This window comes from Poecilia latipinna, unplaced genomic scaffold (genome assembly GCF_001443285.1).
Source record: "Poecilia latipinna isolate Pla-1442-1.1 unplaced genomic scaffold, P_latipinna-1.0 Scaffold451, whole genome shotgun sequence".
Lineage (NCBI taxonomy): Eukaryota > Metazoa > Chordata > Actinopteri > Cyprinodontiformes > Poeciliidae > Poecilia > Poecilia latipinna.
In genome coordinates this window covers 65,263-85,972 of record NW_015113067.1, presented here as the reverse complement: position 1 = coordinate 85,972, position 20,710 = coordinate 65,263, and the positions used below count along the sequence as shown (strand labels likewise).

Below are 20,710 nucleotides of genomic sequence, written 5' to 3'. Positions count from 1 at the left end.
AGCAAAATGGCCGCCCGTCAACCGACTGAGTCCACAGCGCTTTGAAATTTAAATTCTTCTGCACATTAGCGTTTAGACTTGGAACATTAGTACTTATTTGCAAACCGGTAGCGTATTATTTCTTGGTGTTTTCATCATTTTCCACCTACTTGACTCTCCGCTCAGGCGTCCAAGTCCTTGTAGCCTCGACGAATGCCTGAAAAAGAGAAAGCTCGCACTGAAGCACTTTAGCTAAGCTAGCTAGCAGGCTAGCCAACCTTCATATGTGATTCCTGAGGTGAGTCGCTGGTGCTGCTGATAACTCCTGATTTGGGTTAGAAATGGTGTGCATGCAAAAATACCGTAGCTGTCAGAGAAATGCGGCGCTTGTAGCCTTGCTAGCGCCTTTAGCTGCGGCTTGTAGCCGCTGTCAGGAACCTAGCTTAGGTGTAGCGGAGCGTTATAGCAGATCTAGGGGTTCGGCCTTCTGTGTTTGCTGGTACCAGTTAACCGAACCTAACACTGGGTTGTCTGGTTAACACCTTACTGGGCGCATATATTTGACCGAAGAATGAAACCACTCCTTGGTGTTAGCATTAGCGGGCTAATAAGAATCGAGTTTGATACTCAGCCACCAGATAATTTGGGTTCCTGGTTCTGTCTGTGCTCAGTGAATTTATTATTAAAGCCTTTTGTTGCATTTTCCCCTTAAGTCCCTTTCCACTCATTCTGGAAGGGGACCTGCTAACTTTGACGTTAGCTGGTCTGCAAGCTGAAGGATTAGAAGAATAAATGTTGCATGAACGTTTGCTGCTGGATTTGAGCTACACCTGTCACCTGGGGGGTCACCTGGGGGTCACTGGGGGTCTGACTGATGGGAACATCAACATCTGGGTGAATCTTAAGGCCTGAGGTCAGAAATGCTTCAGTCAGATGCCAGGTTGAGCTCAGGAATCCTGAGGGTTGGAAAAATCAAAAACGAAACTAACACCCAGGCCCGGCCCAGCTGTTCACAGAACCTTTCTGTTTATCTCTGACTGTATGTTCAGGCTGTCCTTATGATCTCAGACGTCTCCTTTGATTATAAGTTTTGGCATTTAACTGCTGCTTCAGCTCACATTTTCATTAAGTTTATTTCTGTAGAAATGCTCATTTCATGAACTGCATCTGCCTCCACACATTTCTATGTTCTAAATACTTTTCAAACAAGGTTTTATTCGTCTTTACAGATCTAGATGGATGTTTGTTTTTCTAAGGCTGCAGGATATGAACAGATTTATGCAAATGATTTGGTTTTCCTGCCAGTTTCAAACAGACCAGATCCTGCTGTTTTTATTAAATATGCTTTTTATTTCAGTATGAGATTCTCTACTCCTCAACCCTGATACATCTCACTGGTTTACTGTGTTTAGATTTAAAACAAAATGTTCTGCTGAAATACTTTTATTTGTATAAAAAGCTGCAATTATCTGCACTGCTGATAATAAAACATTTATTTTTCCAGTTACTTTGCATCACATTCAGTGGTTCTTTAAAGGCAACTATTTAATTCGTTAATAATTACCAAGCAGCTTGTTTAATGCTTAAAACATTTAAAAAGTAAATTGTTATATTCTACCTTAGTTGCGTCTGTTGAGTCACTGTGAGCTAAAGCTGCTGCTTCATGGATACATTGAGTTTTTTTCAGATGTATGGGGAGATTAAAGACTTAATAAAATGATGTACTTCACTGTGATATTATGGTTTCTTGCAGTTTTGTTGTTGATTGAGTTGCAGTGGAAACATAATAAGCTGGTTGGTCAGAATCTGTTTGGCTAGCCTGCAGTCTGCTGCTTTACAGTCATGCTAACTCACTGTAAGTTCAGTTAGCTCCTTTACGCTAACTGAACTTACTAAACCTTATTAAGCTACTCTTAGTTTCCAAACCCTGATATAACCTTTAACATTTGAAATTTCTTTTTTTTAATAAGTCACAGTTTGTTTTTGTTTTTTGTAGAGGGGAGAATCTGGTCGGGAGCAGCAGTTCATGGAAGACAAGAAAAGGAAAAAGGAAGACAAACGGAAAAGGGAAGCCTCTCAGAAGGCAAGTCGACCTGCAATCTGCAACGAGTCGAGTGATTCAGATTCTCAAAGAAATTAATTGCACAAAATTATGAGTTCAAAATCAGAATCACAGGAAATAACTAATAAATCACTTAAATATTCCTTAATTTGCCTTGATTTCTCTGGATACTGTGGTCGTTGTTTTTTATCTTCTGATTGAGGAGAAATTGTCCAGCTGATCCTTAACCTGTAGTGAATTTTTATTTTATTTAACTGAGCTAAAACTGTACTTCATGGTGATTAATTATGTTTGATTAATTCAAGATCTCTACTTGATTATTAACTGTGATGTGAAAATGTATTGAAAAGCTTCAATACTGCAAATTGTATTTCATGAAAAGAATGAAAAGATTAATTTAGAAACATTTTCTTCATTTCAGGTTGCAGAGCAAAAAAACAAAGGTAAGCTGAATGTAATGTTTTTTATTTAACTGCTGTTTCCATCTGTTGGACTAGTTTTAATGTTTGTGATTAAATCTCTTCTATTGTCTTTACATTAACAGAAGAAACTTTTTTGCTTCAACAAAATGTTAACATTTGTGAGAAACAAGTTAGTTTTTATTAGATTTTTCTGCAAATGTTAATTATTTCTTACTAATCCTAATTAAATAACTGGCATCTTATAATTTTTAAATGTTTGGCCTAATTACAAAAGAGATTAATTTTTAAAAAGGTGTTTAACATGCGCCTTTGATTTTTGCTTTAGTTTTTCACTCGTTTGCTTCTCCTCGGTCTGCTGCTGTCATCCAATCAGTTTCTTGGTATTTTCTCTTTCGCTGCAGTGACAGACGTGACCAAGCCGGCTGCTGCCCAGTCTCCCGCCGCCCAGAGCAGCTCCGCCTCCCCCAGCCCTGTGCCCGCCCCCACTGCCGCTCCGTCCCCGGCCACCTCGGGCCCCGGCAGCGCTGCCCCCCCGGCTCCGGGCGGCAACAATGCCAAGCGCCTGGCCGTGGCCAACGGACAGCCCGCCTCCAACACCGGCTCTTCCTCCGCCGCCGGCCCCGGCGCCACTGGGAACGGCGGCGCGGGCGGCGGCGCAGCCCAGGCGAATCAGCAGCCATCGCGCTACATGCCGAGAGAAGTGCCGCCGCGATTTCGCTGCCAGCAGGACCATAAAGTGCTACTGAAGAGGGGGCAGCCGCCGCTGTCCTCCATGCTGCTGGGAGGGGGGGGCGATGGCCCGAACACAAACATGGCTGCTGCTTCAGGTAAGGCGGCCATGTTCCTTTACGCTGCAGGTTGTGACGGAGCAGATTTTATGCTGCTACTTCAGAAACATTTCCAAAGAATTTGCGATTTTTTTTTTCTCGTTAAACTGCTAACAAAATTTGGTAACACTTTATTTGAAGGGGGTGAATAAGACTGTCATGACACTGTCATAAACATGTCATAACACCTGTCAGGAACATGAATTTGTTCTGGTATAAATTTGTTATAAAAGTTTTACTGATTGCACTTTAAAAATTAGGTAACTTTATGTTATTAAAGGTAAAGTTTGAACAGCAATGATTTCTTGGTTAATGTCAACTTTGTATTAAAAGTGTCATAATTTACCGAATGACGCTTTATGACAACAATCATAAATATTCATGAAGGCTTATTCATGTTCCTGACAGGTGTTATGACATGTTTATTACGGTGTCATGACAGTCTTATTCACCCCCTTCAAATAAAGTGTTACCAAAATTTACATGTAGAAGAAAAAACATGCAGATAAAAAAATTATTCTTTAAAGATTTAAATAACTCGATTATTGTTATATTGCCAATATAATTAGACATCAGATAAAGCTGAGGCAGTAGAAAAAATAAATACTGCCACTTTGTTTTTTTGTTTTTTTTGTAAAAAATTTCCACAGTTGTGGAATTACAAAACTCTGAAGGGAATGAGTAATGCAAACATTTTTAGTATAAGTCTGTTTTCCCCCCGATGGTCCGGTCGACCCGGTTCTACTGGAACCAGAACATCCGCTCCACCTCCAGCTGCTCTGAGTCAAACCAACCTGTTCCCCTCCTGGCCTGTGGGGGCGCTGCACCAAGAACCACCGGAGGAAAGGACACAACAACCTCTGAAGACACTGAGAGCAACTTCCTTCTTCACCAGGTGGAAACAAGATGGAGGCGTCAGATTTTAGTGTTGGAGGATTTCTCTTTAGGCTAAAGACCAGGAGCCATTTCTGCTGCTAGCGCTAGGCTAGCACGTTAGCTTTGGTTGGATTTACCCAGAATGCCATCCACCAAAGACTAAAGAGAAATCCTCCAACCAATTTTTGTGTGGTTTCCTTCAGTGGTTCTTGGTGCAGCGCCCCCACAGGCCAGGAGGGGAACAGGTTGGTTTGACTCAGAGCAGCTGGAGGTGGAGCAGATGATGGAGTTCTGGTTCCAGTAGAACCGGGTCGACCGGACTGAAGGAGGAGAACACCATTAGACTCTAGCCTGTAATTAAATGTCTAATCAGACTGGCCTGTTTGACTCTTGCCGACTTCCTTATCCCTTTTTACAGATTCTGCATCTTCATTGGCTCTCACCTCACCATCAGTTGCTGCTTCTACTAATAATTATGCAAATTCCATGTGGGGGGCAAGCTCAGGCAGCCAGGTCCCCTCTCAGGGCAAGGAGAAGGTCATCGTTGACGGCAACGACCTGGAGGAGTGGCCTAGTATTGCTGGCAGCGATGGAGGAAACGGCGGCACGCCTGTGACGAGCATCAGTGCCTCTGGCGGCCAACCCTCACCCACTTCCTCGTTCTCTTTGCCCAATGAATGTATGCAGTTGCCTAACAGTGCGGCGTGGGGGTCAACTGCCCCCCAGGGTCATCTTGGAGGAGGTGCAGCTGGGCCTCTGCTGCAACAGCCCTCCTCTGTTTCCAAAGCCCCTGCTGTGCCCGGGAGCCACGACGCCAGTGGCCCCCTGGATGGTAGCAGTGGAATTCCAGGTGCCAACTTCAGTCCAAATGCCAACCCTTCAGCCTGGCCTGCTCTGGTGCAGCAGGACGGCCCCGCCGCTGCCAACAACGCCGCCTCCATGGGGCTGGGGGGCGGGGCAGCCGGGGGCCTGGGGGGCCACCCATCTATATCTGTGAATCAGTCAAGCGCCCATCAGCACCAACTTCACCAAATGCAATCCAGAGACAGAGACGTTGGAGGGGGGAAGTGGGACGGTGAATCAGCGGGACCAAATATTTCAGGGGGGGAAGGGATTGGGGGAGGAATGGACCATGGTGTTGGGGGGGCCAGGGTAGGTGCAGGAGACCCGAGCCATGCCCCCTCCTGGAGAGGCCAACCTTACCCTGCAGCTTACTCCAAAACGGGTGCCTCAAGGACTGACGGATGGGAGGGAGGGGCAGCAGAAGGGGATAAAGGGACTTTGGGTTGGGGGTACCCTAGTGCTGAAAATGGGGGTCAAACCTCCGGGGCATCTCAGGGAGGATGGGGGTTACCAGTGGGAGCGGATCGAGGGGTTTCCAGTAGCGACTGGGGTGGCGGGTCGAAACCTGCAGCTGAAGAAATGGGAAACTGCAGCAGCAACAGCAGCAGCAGCAGCGGCAGCACTGCAGGGAACCCCCCCACTGCGTCCTCATCCACCGTCCCCGCTGCTAGCAGAGCCTGGGACAATCAGAAAGGAGACGGGGAAGTTGGGGAATGGGGCGACGGCGCCGGGGGGCCAGGAGGACACGGGGGTTCTTCATCCAGCGGCGGAAACTCCCGAAGTGGAAGCGGGCCCAACGGCAACCGCATTCGTCGACAGGCGCCCAACGCAGAAGCTGCCTTACAGAACCTGCTCAGCCGGTCCGACCTGGACCCGCGGGTCCTGTCCAACTCCGGCTGGGGCCAGACGCAGATCCGCCAAAACACGGCCTGGGACGTCGAGGAACAAAGCAAAGCTTCATCAAAACACCCCGTCGCTCTGGGCGGACCCAGAACCCTCAGCACCGACTCGTCGGGTCCGGGGGTCAGTCCCTCGTTGGCTCCCTCCACCGGTTCATCAGGGGAAGGCTGGGAGAGCAGCAGCAACAGCAGCAGCAGTGGGGCGTCTCTGTCCGGCAGAGGCCCCCCAACCGCATGCACCAACATGAGGAACATGTCGCAGTCTGGATCGGTGGCACCCGGCGTGGGGTCCGGGCTGACCCAGGGCAAGGCGGCGGGTTGGGGGGGAGGGGATAATCATGAAGCCAAGGACTGGGGCGGCGAAGACTGGAGGGGCAACAGTCGGGCAGAAAAGGGCGGAGGATGGGGGGAAGTCGGTCAGCAGGAGAAAGGGACGGAGGGCTGGAAGGACGTAGGGGGGAACGACGAAGGCAGCGGCTGGGGATCAAAACCCAAGGTTGGATCGGGTAAGAATTGGTTGGAGCAAGAATCCAAATCGGGTGGGGGTTGGGATGATGAGAGGAGGAGCGGCGCGCACTCAGGGGGGGATTCAGGTGGAGGTGGTTGGGGGAACTGGGACAGCAGCGCCCCCCGGAGGAGCTGGGGGGCAGGAGGCACAGGGGGAGGGAGCGGAGGAGGCGGCGGGGTGGATGGCGTTGGAGGCATGGCGCCCAAACCCCACCAGGGTTGGAGTGGAGGAAATAAAATGCACCAGATGCCAAACAGCCAGCCGGGCTCCATGCCAGGCCCGCCGGCGCAACCGCAACAATCACAGCCCCGCAATCAGAACCCGCAGCTGGACCAAGGGGCCATGCAAGGTGGCGGCGGCGGGAGGAAGATGGCCGCTCAGGCGCAGAACCAAAGCTCAGGCTGGAACTCCGGACCAATCCCTGCCGGAGGCGGGAGTGGACCAGAACCGAGCGGCTGGGAAGAGCCATCCCCGCAGTCCATAAGCAGGAAGAGCGAGATCGACGACGGGACGTCGGCGTGGGGAGACCCGACCCATTACAACTACAAGCCGGTTAACCTGTGGGACAAGAACAGCGGCACTGCTAGCCAGCAGCCGCACGGGCCGGGTCAGAACCAGCAGCCGGGACCGCCGGTCCAGCAGAAGCCCAACAGGCCGACCGCGGCGCTCACAGGTACCAGAACATGATCCAGTTAGAGCTGCAGAAACTTTTAAAGAACCTTTTTTACATGTCTGTTAATCTGTCGCCATGTTTGGAGCTGATGATCCGAGAACTGATCGATCTCCCTGATCTGATCTGGCTGTCTGACAACATGAGCCGCTAACAACCAGAAACAGCCAGTCAGAGCCGGGAGGAGGGACGTACCGCTGTCAATCAACCGCATGTACTCGCTGCTAAATGTGCTAATAGCAGAGAAACGAACAATACAGGAAAACCGTTTCACAGCCATCATCAGTGGCTATGCTAACTAGCCTCGCATTAACGACATGCTACCCATCACAGCACGCGTAGCGTCAACATGTTTGGTTCGCTCCAGCTGGTAGATGGAAACATGCATGTTTTGCACCATGCAACGTTTTAAAAGTTTGCTCTAAATGTGCATAAGTTTTGGTTGGAAGTGGCTAATAATGATCAGTAGCTTTAGCAGATGTGCAGCTTAGATTGGCTGAAGTCTCAGAGTCGCTGAGTGTGGACATATTGGTGTAAATCCAGGAACGTCTGTGTCTGTCTGCAGAACCTTCGGGCTGGGGCGGCGCGTCTCCAGCTGCTCCGGCGGTGGACAACGGTACGGCAGCCTGGGGGAAACCCAGCGACGCTCCCACTGGCTGGGGGGAAGCCGACGACGCCGGGGGGAAGCCGGCAGGCTGGGGAAACGCTCCGTCAAACTCCATCAGATCTGGTGAGAAAAATCCTTTTCATTTATTCATCATGTTTGGAGCTGAATCTGTTCTGTGCATTTAGAGGGATTGACTGCATAAAGAGCTGGTTGCCATGGTTACTAACTTGCTGTTTTAGCACTAGCCAGCATGTTGTTAGTGCACTACAGCTGTGCCTGTTACTGGGCGATAAATTGTCCCAGTAATTATTCCAATAAATAATAATAATGTTGTTTTGCTCCAGACCATGTTGACCATTTGTCTCAAACCAATGAGCTTTAACTGCGTTGGGGAGACGTTTTAAATATCCAAAATAAAATCTGGGTCATTCTTCGGTTTTTCTGCTTCAAAACAAAATGGCTAAAAAATCCAGTGTTTGTTTTTTGTTTCTGAATTTAAAATAAAATATATTGTTGTCTTAATATGTAGCAATGCAGATTGGAAACACATCCATGGTGAATAGTTTTCATAAAAAGGGATATTTATATTTGATGTGCAAAGACCAAATGAAATGTCATCATTTCTGCTGTTCGTCGTTTTGGCTGCTCAGAGTTTCAGCCGGTTTTACCTCAGTATTTCCAGCCTGGTCCAGGTTTTTAAAGGCGCATGTGAAAACGGTGAACCTGTTTGTTCACCGTCTCAGGCAGGTTGAGGCTTCAGGAGTCGACATGGAGGCAGCTCCTCCATGTCGACTCTGATCAACTGTTGGTTAACTTTCTGACTCTCATCTAAAGGTTCGAAGTCTATGCAAGACGGCTGGGGGGAGAAGGAGAGTTCGGTGGCGGCGTCGCGCCACTCCAGCTGGGAGGACGAGGAGGACGGAGGAGGCATGTGGAACAGCGCCGGCTCCCAGGGCAGCGGCTCCTCCTGGGGCCAGGGCAGCAACGGAGGCTGGGGGCAAGGCAACCCGGGCAAGAAGACCGGCAGCAAGGCGAGTTGATACCTCAGTGGGGTCAGAGGTCGCATCGCAGGCAGCCTGTTTTCAGTTCTCCGTGTTTCCTCTGCTGAAGCTCTGCTCTGGTTTCTTCAGGCTCAGCTGAAGGCTGCAGGAGATTCCTGGATGAGTTCCATCAACAGGCAGTTTTCCAACATGGGGATTCTGGTACGGCTGAAAACTAATGACCCAATCACAGCGAAGAGCAAAAGTTTCCATACCGACGGACCTTCGTCACAAGCAGAACTCCAAACCTTAATGTTCCAGGACAAAACCACGGAGCTGAATGGCCTTAGAGATTTTATTATAAAATATCTTCAAAGTGTGGCTTGCATTTGTTTTATCCCCTCTCTGAATCAATGCACTGTAAAACCAACTTTTAATGTGGATTTGTCTAAACTCAGACATTTAACACTGGAACTGGAGACGTTTTAAATTCCCAGCTCAGAGTTCCCATTTCCCAGGCGCCTTGAATGCAGCAGTCATCGTCATGGTGACTCTGCAGCTCCTCCAGAGTCGCCACGTTCAGATGACTGACTGATCAGAGCTCTGGGAGAAATGCATGCCGCACTTCTCAGATTTTTATCCAACCTGTTGCTTAAAGTCCCAATAAACGCGTCAAAGTTTGTATTTGTTAGTTGTTTCCGCAGCTGAGGTTTCCTGTCTGACCGCGGTCCGATCTGTCGACAGAGCGACGAGCCCGGCGGGCCGAACATGGACCTGCCGCCCGAGAAGAAGCTGGAGGCGGAGAAGAGGGGGATGGCGATGAACGACTACAACGGAGAGATGAGGAAAGGAGGAAGAGGGCCGAGTGGAGGAATGCTGTACCGTCCCGGGTCCAAAGAGCCGGCGCCGGCGGACGCAGCGTCTTACTACGATAAGGTACGGCCTCTCGCCCGTCGCTGCGTCCGAACCGCCTTCCCTCTGGTGACTCTGCTTTTCTCCCTGCCTGGTCGTTTCTCTCCGTCTGCCTTCCCCCTCTCTGCGGCTCTGATTGGTCGGCCTGTGGCTGTCGCTCTGACAGACCTCACATTTGGCCAATCAGGATGGTTGCCTTGGAGACGAGGCGCCTCGCTCTCTGAACTCGCCTCCCACCGCCTTCAAGCCCCATTCCCTCTTCAGCCACTCTGTCCCCTTTAGACAAGTAAGACCCTGTCCTCCGGTGGCGCCCAAACCTTCTCCTCGGCCCGCCTGCGCGCCGCTGTTAGCCGCTAAACGCTGCGTTTTCTGACTGCAGGGCGGCCACAGTATCTTTGGCGGGACCGGAGGGATGTCCCAGTCACGGCATCAGCCCGGTGTCCCGCCCATAAACCAGTCCCCAGGGATGCGAGCACAAGTGCCTCATCAGTTCCTGTCTGCCCAGGTAACAACCGTCCCAACTTCCTGTTTCCCTGGTAGGAGCGTCACCTGAGCGGTGGTGATCATCCACACCAAGCACATCACCACATCTTTGAAAGTTTCGCATTTTATTGATTGAAAATGAAAAATGATTGATCATAATCTGCAAGCTTAGCATTTTGGAGTTTTTTTTTGTTTCTATAGCAACGTGCAAAATCCAAAAGTTTTCTTTTCATAAGGAGAGAAAATGTTTCGCTAAATTCTTGCTGTGACTTTTCCATCGTATGAAAAGTGTTGGTGAAAATGAGATGCAGTGAAAGTTTTTACAAGACTTTCTCGTTTAAGACGTAAAACATCTCGTTAAAAAAGACGCAAAACTCAAAATGGAGTTTTTGAGACGAGTTTCAGATCTTCCTGGTTGTGAGCGGACGCTCCTGAATTTATTCATTTATTCCAGTAAATATTGGCGCAGTGTTAAAATGATTTTCAGTACATGTTCGTCTCTGTAAATATTGAAAAGGTTCAGTTAAAGACTGACTGACTTAAACACACTTTCTTATTAATTTCAGTCAGACTGGCGTGATTATTGCAGATTTTACCTAAATGTGCAGCTGAAATGCGTCTATTTTTTACATGTTTTATACATTAGAAGTGTCTTTCTGCTGATTTGACATCAACTCAAGTTTTTGTACTTTGAACCTGATTTGTGTTTTTATGCATCTTGTTTTCTTTTTATTTTAGTTCCTGTAGGTTTTAGGATTCTCATGTTTTTCTGCTTTTTAATCCGCGTTTAATCCTGTTCTCCTCATTAATCTCACCGTTCTGCAGCTCAGCGCAGCGACGTTTCAGTCACGTCTTGATTCTCTGGGGTTCAACGTGAGCAGAGTTTCTCCGGTGACGGTTGATCTGCGGGTCCCGCTGCGCAGCGCGTTGCTAGTCTGGGTCACATGACCGTACACGCAGCACAGCGAGGGGTTAAACCTGCAGTCTGCACCGTTAGGAACGAATCCTGACTTCCTGCCGATTTGTTTTCATCTAAGCCTCAGGTGTCAAACTCGCGGTCCGCGGGCCGAATCCGGACAGCCGCAGCTTTTTATTTAGCCTTCAGTAAAACAGTTCTGTGGTTTAAATATTACTGAGTCACACTAAACAGTTTTTTATCTGCATTCTGCTAAACTACATCAGTCAGTTTCACACTAATGCATAATCACGAATTTATTGCAAATTTTCCACCAAAATGGTCAAAAACATTAAGTGATGCTAACGCCGCACTGCAGCACTTCTTTCTTCTGATGCCTCAGATTTACTTCATGTCAACTTAGTAAGTTACCAAACAAAAAGTCACATTTACCTCTTAAGCACAAATTTCCAACTTTATTTGCAAATATTTCTAAGTCGGCTCCACAAATCAGTGATTTTAAATGCAAAATATTCCAAAATCCTGGTCAGTTTGGAAAGATATTAAATGGTATTTAATTTGAAGAAGTTCTGATCAGATGCAGCAGGTTCAGTGGGTTTGTTCATGGATCGTCAGGCTGACTTGCCTGTGGTTCTGCAGGTGCCGGGCTCCATGCTGAAGCCGATGCCGCCTCCCAGCGGGGCGGTGGGGGCCGTCGGGGGAGGCGTGTTCCCCCCACAGCTGTCCCCGCAGCACATCGCCATGCTCAGCATCTACCCGCCTCAGATCCAGCTGCAGCTGGTGAGCACCGCGCCGCAGTCCTGGAATAAACAAACCTCAAACAGCAAATCAGTTAATCACATGACAAGTTAAAGCAGAATCCATCATTTCCATTTATATGATCTGTTTTTTCTCTCCATCAGAAACTGGATGATGAAAGTTTCAGTCTGGTGTTTTGGTCTCAGACATTTCGTAATTCATTTTATTCATTTCTGTTTTATTTGTATATTTAAATGTTCATTAGAATTTAAACTTTATTGATCTTTGATCATGTTTTTTTGCATTATTACCTTTATATTCCTGGAATATGGTCTCAAACAACCACATTATTGTTTAACGCAATAACTTATTTATTGTCCAGAGGGATGAGTTGTTATGGGCGGCCGATTCAGCTGCAGTTAAAACTGTTAAAGGAATCCTCCCCACTAGGCTCCTTCAGACTAGCCAGCAGCAATTAGCAAACAGCTCATTACAGGAGCTGCTGCTCAGAGCAACACTGGTAAAAACATGAAAGGGTTAAAAAGGAGCCATGTTGGGACGACTTCCTGGAGGCGGAGCTTCAGGAGGAGCAGGAGCTTTTAAAGAGACAGAGGCCCAATTTCAAGGTGTTGATCAGGAAGTTATCTTCTGTTCAGCTGAAAGTAATAATTACTTCATTATGCTACAAAATGGCTCCATGTGCCTGGAAAACAAAACATGATACTGGCCCTTTAAGAATCAGAACAAGTTGAAAGATTTGCTGATTTCAGAACCTGGTTTCTCTTTAATAAATGTTGACAGTAGATCTGAACGTTTGTTCTGTTTGTGTTCAGGCTTGTCAGCTCTTACTGCAGCAGCAGCAGCAGCCGCCGCCGCAGCCGATGCTGCAGAACCAGAGGAAGTTCTCACCAAACGTTCGTCAGCAGCCCGACCCTCAGCAGGTACCGCCACACCTGGCCGCTGCTCCAAACGCCACTAGCAGCCGTTTGCTGGGATATACACTCAGGAAAAGGCCAGTTAGTGAAGGAACAGAGCAATAATGAAGCTGCACAAACATGTAAACATTTTGCATTGGGCAGGTCAGTCATCAGAACAGCAGCCGTTATTTCCTTCTGTATTTATGCAAGAAATATAACAATTCCTGGAATATTTTCTAAAGTAACACCACAAATCACAAAAACAATCATAAAATCCTGGAGGGACTGACTTTAGAACGGTCTAGTCAAAGTCCAGACCTAAATCTAGCTTGGAATAGGTGATGAAACTGATGCTCAGGGTTAAATCTGAATGACATGAGGAGCTCTGCAAAGGAGAATGAATGTTTCTAATAACGAGCCAGTCCAGTTTTTCCCTTCAATTACTCTTCATCACCTCCTCCTCCTCGCCTCCCCAGCTGGCCCGCATCATGACCGTCCTGCAGCAGCAGAGGCAGCACCAGCAGATCGGCGGCCTGGGGTCCGGCTCCAAGTTCTCCCCCTCCCACCACGGCGTGTCGGGTCCCAAACTCCCCGGCGCCGAAGCGCTGCCCCATCCGGGCCTGGCCGGGTCCGTGGCGGACCTGCAGCAGAAACCCTTCGGACCGTACTCGGGTCAGTGAGCCGCCAACTGCTGGAGTAAAGTTAGAAACGGCAGAAAGAAACAAAATTTGACCTGAAAAAACATTTTAGTTACAAGAGTTTTGTTCAGTTCATCATTTCATTCTTCTGTCGTTTGATCAATTGATCGATTGATCGATTGATCACATTCCTGGTTTGTGATGATTTAATTTTCTGTAGTTCAGAAGTCAATGCGCCCAGGGCGGCCATCTTGTTTGTTTACAGCTTCTGTTTGTTTGTACTTTGAGTTTCAAAGTTCTGCTACTGACAATAATTTGATGCTGATGGTTAAAAGGTGAAGGATTTTTTAGGCCAGTCATAACGATAAATCATCCCAGAATTATTGCGATAAACGATAATATTGTTGTTTTGAGACAATTATCCAGTAACATAAAGATAACAATGACATAAAGATGCAAGAACACAGCAATAACTTTAAATTATTGGTGGAACTTTGGAGCTAGAAGACATTTTAAATATCCTAAATAAATAAAACATAAATTGAATTATGGAGTTTCTGGAAACAAAATGGTCCTTCAGAATAAGAGCTTGTTCAGACCAAAACTCCAGACTGAAAACTTTTATCATCCAGTTTTTGGTAGAAAGAGAAAAATTAAATTGAGTCCGTTTTAAATTATCATGTGATTTATTGATTTGTGCGACTGGCCTGGTATTTCTATAAAGTTTTATCTCTAAAGTTTTTACCAAAGTTTGCTTAACATTATTTATTTACTTTTTTATCTTGGGGTTCTCATAAAATTCTGACGTTATTCTTGCAGTATTATGATTTTATTATCATAAATAAAAACAAATGGATAAAACATCTGACCTGGAGCCGAACACTCGGCCGTAGATTCGACCTGAATTCAGCGGACAAACGGACTGTAAACAAACAAGATGGCCGCCCTGGGCGCATCGACTCCTCAGCTGCAGAAAGTTTAAATCGATCAGAAACCAAAATGTGATTAATTACCGATCAGTACTATCCTGTTTGCTAATGGTTGTGTGTGTGTGTGTGTGTGTGTGTTCAGGCTTCGGTTCTGCTGTGAACCTGCCGGGTCTGGACCTGGGCGGCTCCATGGTGGGCGGCGCTGGCGCCATGAAGGACCCGGCGGCGCCTCAGTCCCGCTTCAAATGGATGATGGAGGGCAGCTGCTCCCCCGACGCGTCCTCACCGGAAAACGCTTTCCACAAAAACGGTGAGAGGCCGACGTTTTGACCCGGTGGGTCTGAGGTTCTGCAGAGACACTGGGAAAACGATCCGTCATGGAGGCACCTCCTGCTTTTACACACTCAGTTAGTTCTGCCCATTTCCAACTTTTGTCATACATTCATAATTAACTTGTTGTTTTTTTCTTTTGGCCTTATTTCATAAAAAAAATCACAAATGACAGAAAATATTTTCAAAAAGTGATTTTTATTTCAATCTTCACTCTGAGTCATAAAATGTGTTTTCAGGGTCAAACTGAAGAATTTGTTTTATTATAATAATGTACTCATGATATTAGAAAAATAAAGATTAATTTACTGCTAAATAAATGTTCGTTTTTAATGAGGAAAAGCTTAAATAGTTTTAAAAATATTTTTCTTTGTTCTCCAAATATTAACTTTATCCTGATTTTACTGCAGCTGAACTCTTGTAGCATCATGACTTTATTCTGATAAAATAAACATTAATCTTAGTCTGACTCTCATTTCATCATGAGGTGAACCTGAACTAAAGTCCAAATAAATAGATGTAAATAACGTTTGTCAAACAAGATGGCTGCCGTGGGGCGATGACATCACTCTGAACCCAGGAGCTCATTGGTGGAAAAACAGTTTAAAAATCCAGATTTTCCACAAATTAAATCTTCAAAAACCAGAGATTAAAATTAGCAACTAAACAAAATTACATGATCTCACCAGAATATAAAGTTATTTGAAAAATTTTAAAGACCAAAATGAAAATAATTGAAATCAAAAGTAAAATGTACGACACAGGTGTCCAAAGTGTGGGTCGGGGGCCATTCATGGCCCTTCAAAATACTTTGGTTCGGCCGCAAACTGCAAGTCAGTAATGATGAAAAATTTGGCCAATAAAACAGAAAACGATTAACATCCCAAAAATGATGCACAGTTTTATTTTTCTTTAAATAAGGCAACAGTTTGAAGTGATTTTTGTGTCTCGGACCTTTAATGATTTACAGATTTCATAAAAAATGTTTGTTGGTCAGAATATAAAAATAAAATATCTTTGCATTTTTCTTCAGTTTGGACACAGAAATAATCCTAAAAGTATTTTTTTCCAATAAGTAACTAAGTAACTCGTTACTTTCTGGCTGTGGGTCACATTCGTCTGCTTCCTGTCAGGCCCAATCACCCCCATCAAGATGCCAGGCGCCTCCCATTACTCCCAGTTTGACTTGCTGGTTGGAGACGGAGCGAGCGACGGCTGGCATCGCACCCCAGGCAACAAGATGGCCGCCAAGCCCAGCAGCGCCCCCAGCTGGCCGCCCGGTTGGTGCACCCGCCGGGAAGCGGTGCCGGAGGAGGGCCGCTGGCGTCACTGACGGCCATGTTTGTTCCCGCTGCAGAGTTCCAGCCCGGCGTGCCGTGGAAGGGAATCGACCGCGTCGACCCGGAGTCCGACCCGTACATGACGCCGGGGAGCATGATGGGAAACGCGGTCTCACCCGGCCTCAACGACTCGGAGCACCAGCTGCTGCAAGACAATACCGGTACGGACTGCGGGGTCAGAGGTCACGATGCAGGAAACGATGAGTTGGAATTAATTACTATTATAATAATAATGTGTTGAGACCATTTTCACGTTATTTATTGATAATAGCGTAAATATGAAAGTTCGCTTCCTGGAAATAAATCAATCAATTAAAAGCTTAATAAATTAAAATAATTCAATCATTTTCATGATTTATCATTTTTTTCTCTTTGTATCAAAAACTGGATGAATAAAATTTCAGTTTGATGTTTTTGTCTCAAATAAAACTTTTATTAAACGATAATTTAAAGACTTCATAATTCATTTTATTTTTTTTGTATTTTTAAAATGTCTTCCAGGTCCGGTTTTAAACATCCATCAGAATTTAAAGTTTAAAACATTAGAAATAGTTTTATTTATAACTAAATAAAAAAATCTCCCTTCTTGCATTATTGTCATTGTATTACTAGAAAATGGTCTCAAAACAATATTATTGTTTATCGCGATAACTCTGGCATGATTTATCGTCCAGTAGCATCAGTTATGCTGACTGGACAGAAACCTGTTTGTTCAGCTGAAGTCAGAAAGTAACAGCAGCTTTAATCTCAGTAACATTTGTTCTTTTCTAAATTTAATTCTTAACGGTTTTGGGTCTGAGTTTGTGAAACCTGCAGAAACTTTGTGGATCTTTGACGATGCTAAACTTGTCTGGACTTATTTTTCTTTTTTCATGCTAATTTTTGTCTTTAAACTGTCAGAGGATCTTAGTTTTAATATAAATTTAAGCCTTCAGTCACAGAAAAATCTCCTTTCTTGCATATTTGTGACTTTTTGACATTTAAAGTTTTATTCCTTTGTAGCCACATAATTTTCTGAGTTTCCTGGATTTAACTGATGACTGGATGTTAAAGTGCTGGTTGGGCAGCAGGTGAACTGTGCTGGGGTCAGCTTGAGGTCAGACTGTTTGCCCTGTGTTGCAGACTCCACCCCCCCCCTGAACACCTTGCTGCCTTCACCTGGTGCCTGGCCCTATAGTGCCTCAGACAGCCTTCTTAACAATGCACACAACTCAGGTAAATAAACTGAACTGCCTTCCTTTGTATTTCAATTCCAGTTTTTACTCACATCACAGCAGAATAAGGCCATGACAGTTAAAAAAGTTGGTGGAGTTTGTTTATGTTTGTATGTATGTGTTGCTTTCTGCAGCAAAGTACACAGACTATAAGACCAGCTGGCCTCCAGAACCCATTGGACACAAGTCCTGGAAAGCCAGCCGCAGCAGCAGCATCCAGGCTCAGCTGGCCCGGCCTCCGCCCGGCCTCGCCGGCCAGAAGCCGCCGTCGTCCTCGCCCTGGTCTGGAGGAGCGCCGCGGCTCGCTGGGAGGGGCTGGGGCAGCGGCGCCACCAACACCGGTACAGCTAACCACGCTAACGGAGCTAACCACGCTAACGGAGCTAACCACGCTAACGGAGCTATAATACACCAGATAAAACATAATTCAACAGATTTTTCTTTAACCTCAAACTTTTTCATAAAATATTAGAAATACTTTAAAAGATGCAAATAATTTTATTTCCAACAAGAAAACAAACATTTCATTGCCTAAAATGCAATAAAAGAATTTGAAACGGGTGAAGTAAAAACATTGACTGACTTTAACATGATGAATGTGACCATCTGCTCCAGAATAAGCTGAAGTTTGTCTGCAGGTTCGACCTGGAGCGACGGGAACGGCCGGGAAAGCTGCTGGCTGGTGCTCAGTAACCTCACGCCGCAGGTACGCACGCCGCCGACCTTACCGTAAACAGGAAGTGAGCTCCGGCTGCCAGCTGAGCGCCGTCTGGCCTGCTGTGTCCCCGCAGATCGACGGCTCCACCCTGAGAACCATCTGCATGCAGCACGGCCCCCTGCTGACCTTTCACCTCGGCCTGACCCAGGGCACCGCTCTGATCCGCTACGGCTCCAAACAGGAGGCGGCCAAGGCCCAGAGCGCGCTCCACATGTAAGGCAAACAGGAAACGCCAAACCGTAGCCGAGTGCAGATTATCTTACAGTGAAGCTTAGTAGCTAAAAGATTGACACCAGTTGAGTTAGCATGCTGGTTTCCTCAGTTGAAGCTTTTCACATTAATAAAAATATATATTTTTTCTTTCTTCATGATGGGAGTAGTTGGCCTTTGACCTTTGGAAAAATCTATTAAACTGAGACAAATCTTTGCTGCAAAATCATTGGGCACCAATTGAGAAGAGAGCATGCTAGTTTTATGCTAGTTTTATGCTAGTTTTTACCTTTGAAAGCTTTTCTCAGTGATAACAGTGACGGCGTCCATCTTGTTTTGCCCCAGGTGCGTTCTGGGTAACACCACCATCTTGGCGGAGTTCGTCAGCGAGGAAGAGGTCGCTCGTTATATTGCACATTCCCAGGCCGGAGGAGCAGGGAGCGAAGGAGCCGCCGCCGGGACCGGCAGCAACGCCGGCGACCGGCCTGGAGCCGCCACCGCGGCCGGGGGAGTGGAAGGCTCCGCCCCTTCCAGCGCCGCCGCGTCTTCCAGCTCAGGGTGGCAGAGTCTGGACGGCGGCCCGTCGGACCCAGCCGGCGCCGCCCAGGCGACCGGCCTCGGCATCTTCACGCAGTGGAGCAGCAACGGCGGCGGTGCGGCGGAGGCGTCACGGCCGGCGCTGTGGGGTGGGATGGGGGGGTACCCCGGCGGCGGCCTCTGGGCGTCTCCGGCGCTGGAGGACCGCCACCAGATGGGGAGCCCCGCCTCCCTGTTGCCGGGTGACCTGCTGGGCGGCGGCGCCGACTCCATCTGACCCGCCGACCTCCGACATGAAGACGACAGCAACACTTAAACTCAGAACCTCACCATCAGCATCCAGACCGCTCAGGCTCCGCCCCTCCGGGTCGCCATGGCAACCAGTAAACTCGCTGTTTTTAGTGCGTCACTTTGTTTTTGTATCTGTATTAAACGGTCAGATCTCAGACTCGCAGACTGAGCCCGCGTTCGGCCCGGCGCTCCGGGGCGCGTTCGTTTTCCGTTTCCGGAGGGGAGAGGGAGGCGGAGCTTAGGAACGGCGCCACACTACTGAATCACACGGCGACACGCGTCAGCGGAGGTTAGTCTGCCGGTACGGAGCGCCGCCATCAGAGAGGGACCCAGGGTAAAACACACGCATCGTTAGCCAAACTTGCACTATTAGCCTCTGGGTTCATCGACTCCTCCTCTTCCTCCTCTTCCTCGTTTAGTTTTTTACTCCAACAGGTAAGACGTTGCGACAGCTGTGGCCTTGGCTGAACCCCGTCATCACCCTCTCTGCTCATATATTTGACAGTAACGTATCTCTGTCGGTGTACGTTGGTTGTTTATCATATTTTTTATGTTTTAAAGAAATCGGTGAATCTTTGTGTCGTTTTTTTGTTTTGATGCAACCATGACTCGCTGTAAAGCTGCCCTCCTGCCTGCCTGAGTGCATGAAGAGCGTCCAGCGGCTCAACATGATGATGAATGTTTTTCTTTTATGTCCAGGAGAGATTCATAAGAACCGCTTCAGCGTGTGTGTGCGTGTGTGTGTGTGTGTGTGTGTGTGTGTGTGTGTGCGCGCTACCAGTCAGGGAAGCGATTGGATGTAAACGGATTTTTTCGACCGTCTGCCTGAAAAGTTAAAAAACTGATCTGGCTCTATACGTCTCTGATGTCGGTTGTTTATTTTTTAGCAGCGTTTTTTGTTTTCCTGTCAAATGCAATAAGAGAAATGTTTTGTTTTGAAGACAAAGCAGGAAACTGATGGCATTTGTGTGAAGATGCCATGTCCTACCATACCAAGCTGAGCTGGAACAGTGTTTTACAGACACGTTAAAGACATTACCTGTTTATGTTTTACTGTGTTTTTCTGTTTTCCTCTTTTTTTTTGTTTATGTATCCATTTAAATTAAGTCAGTCTTTATTATCACTCCTGTTCAGGATGTTTTCATTTATTTCATATGTTACAAAAAGGAGAGGAAGTTAATTTAAAGCAGAAAAGAACAAGATAATAAAGGTTGAGTTGAAGTCTGGCTGTTTGTGTGTTTAATTATTGGAAAAGGTTTGACTTTTATCATGAGATTAAAAACTTATCCTGTAAAAAGTTAAAATGAAAATGCTTCAAAAATGGCCTGGATTGGATTTATACAGCTTTATATATTATAAATTTATTTTAACAAGAGTCAGGACTTTAACACAACTGAACTTAAACTCAATTAAATTTATTGAAACGTGCAGAAAACAGAATGCTTTGAAATTATTTCACTGTTGAGAATGGAAATCCTAATTGATGAACCATAATTTGTATTGACACATGGAGCATAAAATCAGCCAACAAAAGCATTCAGACTTATTTTATTCACTTTCAGCGCTGAAAGGAGACGCTTTACCATTACATCTGAGAAGAGTTTCTAAAAGTCTGCAGGTCTGAGGAGGAGGGAGGCTGATGATATGGACTGAAGATGCTCCCTGAAATCACATCATGTCTCTGTGGTCTGATAAGTTTCTGTTTTCTGAGAAATGGGCCTTAGAGTCTAACAGAATCAAAAACGTAACTCTTTACAATGGGCCCTTTGTCTAACAGCTTGTGACTCTTTCTCGACCTGGTAAAGCATCTCAACACCTAAAACAGTTTTGTACTTTTTTATGAGATTCTCTCCTGGTTTCTCTC

General features: G+C 46.5%; 1 protein-coding gene across 2 annotated transcripts; it reads left to right on the top strand.

Annotated features, from left to right (window-relative positions):
- The first annotated feature begins 186 nt into the window (after window positions 1-186).
- On the top strand, window positions 187-20,072 carry tnrc6ba (trinucleotide repeat containing adaptor 6Ba). Of its 2 annotated transcripts, XM_015038747.1 has the most exons (22): window positions 187-277; window positions 1,976-2,062; window positions 2,463-2,484; window positions 2,865-3,290; window positions 4,585-7,089; window positions 7,652-7,816; window positions 8,528-8,724; window positions 8,824-8,895; window positions 9,418-9,609; window positions 9,752-9,871; window positions 9,965-10,090; window positions 11,624-11,764; window positions 12,556-12,663; window positions 13,116-13,311; window positions 14,349-14,516; window positions 15,670-15,816; window positions 15,894-16,037; window positions 16,999-17,091; window positions 17,225-17,431; window positions 17,729-17,796; window positions 17,882-18,021; window positions 18,364-20,072. In XM_015038747.1, the coding sequence occupies exons 2-22, from the start codon at window positions 2,006-2,008 to the stop codon at window positions 18,830-18,832; spliced, it is 5,763 nt and encodes a 1,920-aa protein (XP_014894233.1). In that variant the 5' UTR covers window positions 187-277; window positions 1,976-2,005; the 3' UTR covers window positions 18,833-20,072. The 2 variants fall into 2 exon arrangements, with proteins under 2 accessions (XP_014894233.1, XP_014894234.1); XM_015038748.1 differs by lacking the exon at window positions 9,752-9,871.
- The last annotated feature ends 638 nt before the right edge of the window (window positions 20,073-20,710 follow it).

What these genes read in the sequence shown, in the direction of transcription:
- tnrc6ba (XM_015038747.1), top strand. Translation starts at nt 2,006, where the DNA reads ATGGAAGACAAGAAAAGGAAAAAGGAAGACAAACGGAAAAGGGAAGCC. An exon ending in GCAAGAAGACCGGCAGCAAG is followed by an intron (nt 8,725 to 8,823) that starts GCGAGTTGATAC and finishes TGGTTTCTTCAG; the next exon opens with GCTCAGCTGAAGGCTGCAGG. An exon ending in CTCAGATCCAGCTGCAGCTG is followed by an intron (nt 11,765 to 12,555) that starts GTGAGCACCGCG and finishes GTTTGTGTTCAG; the next exon opens with GCTTGTCAGCTCTTACTGCA.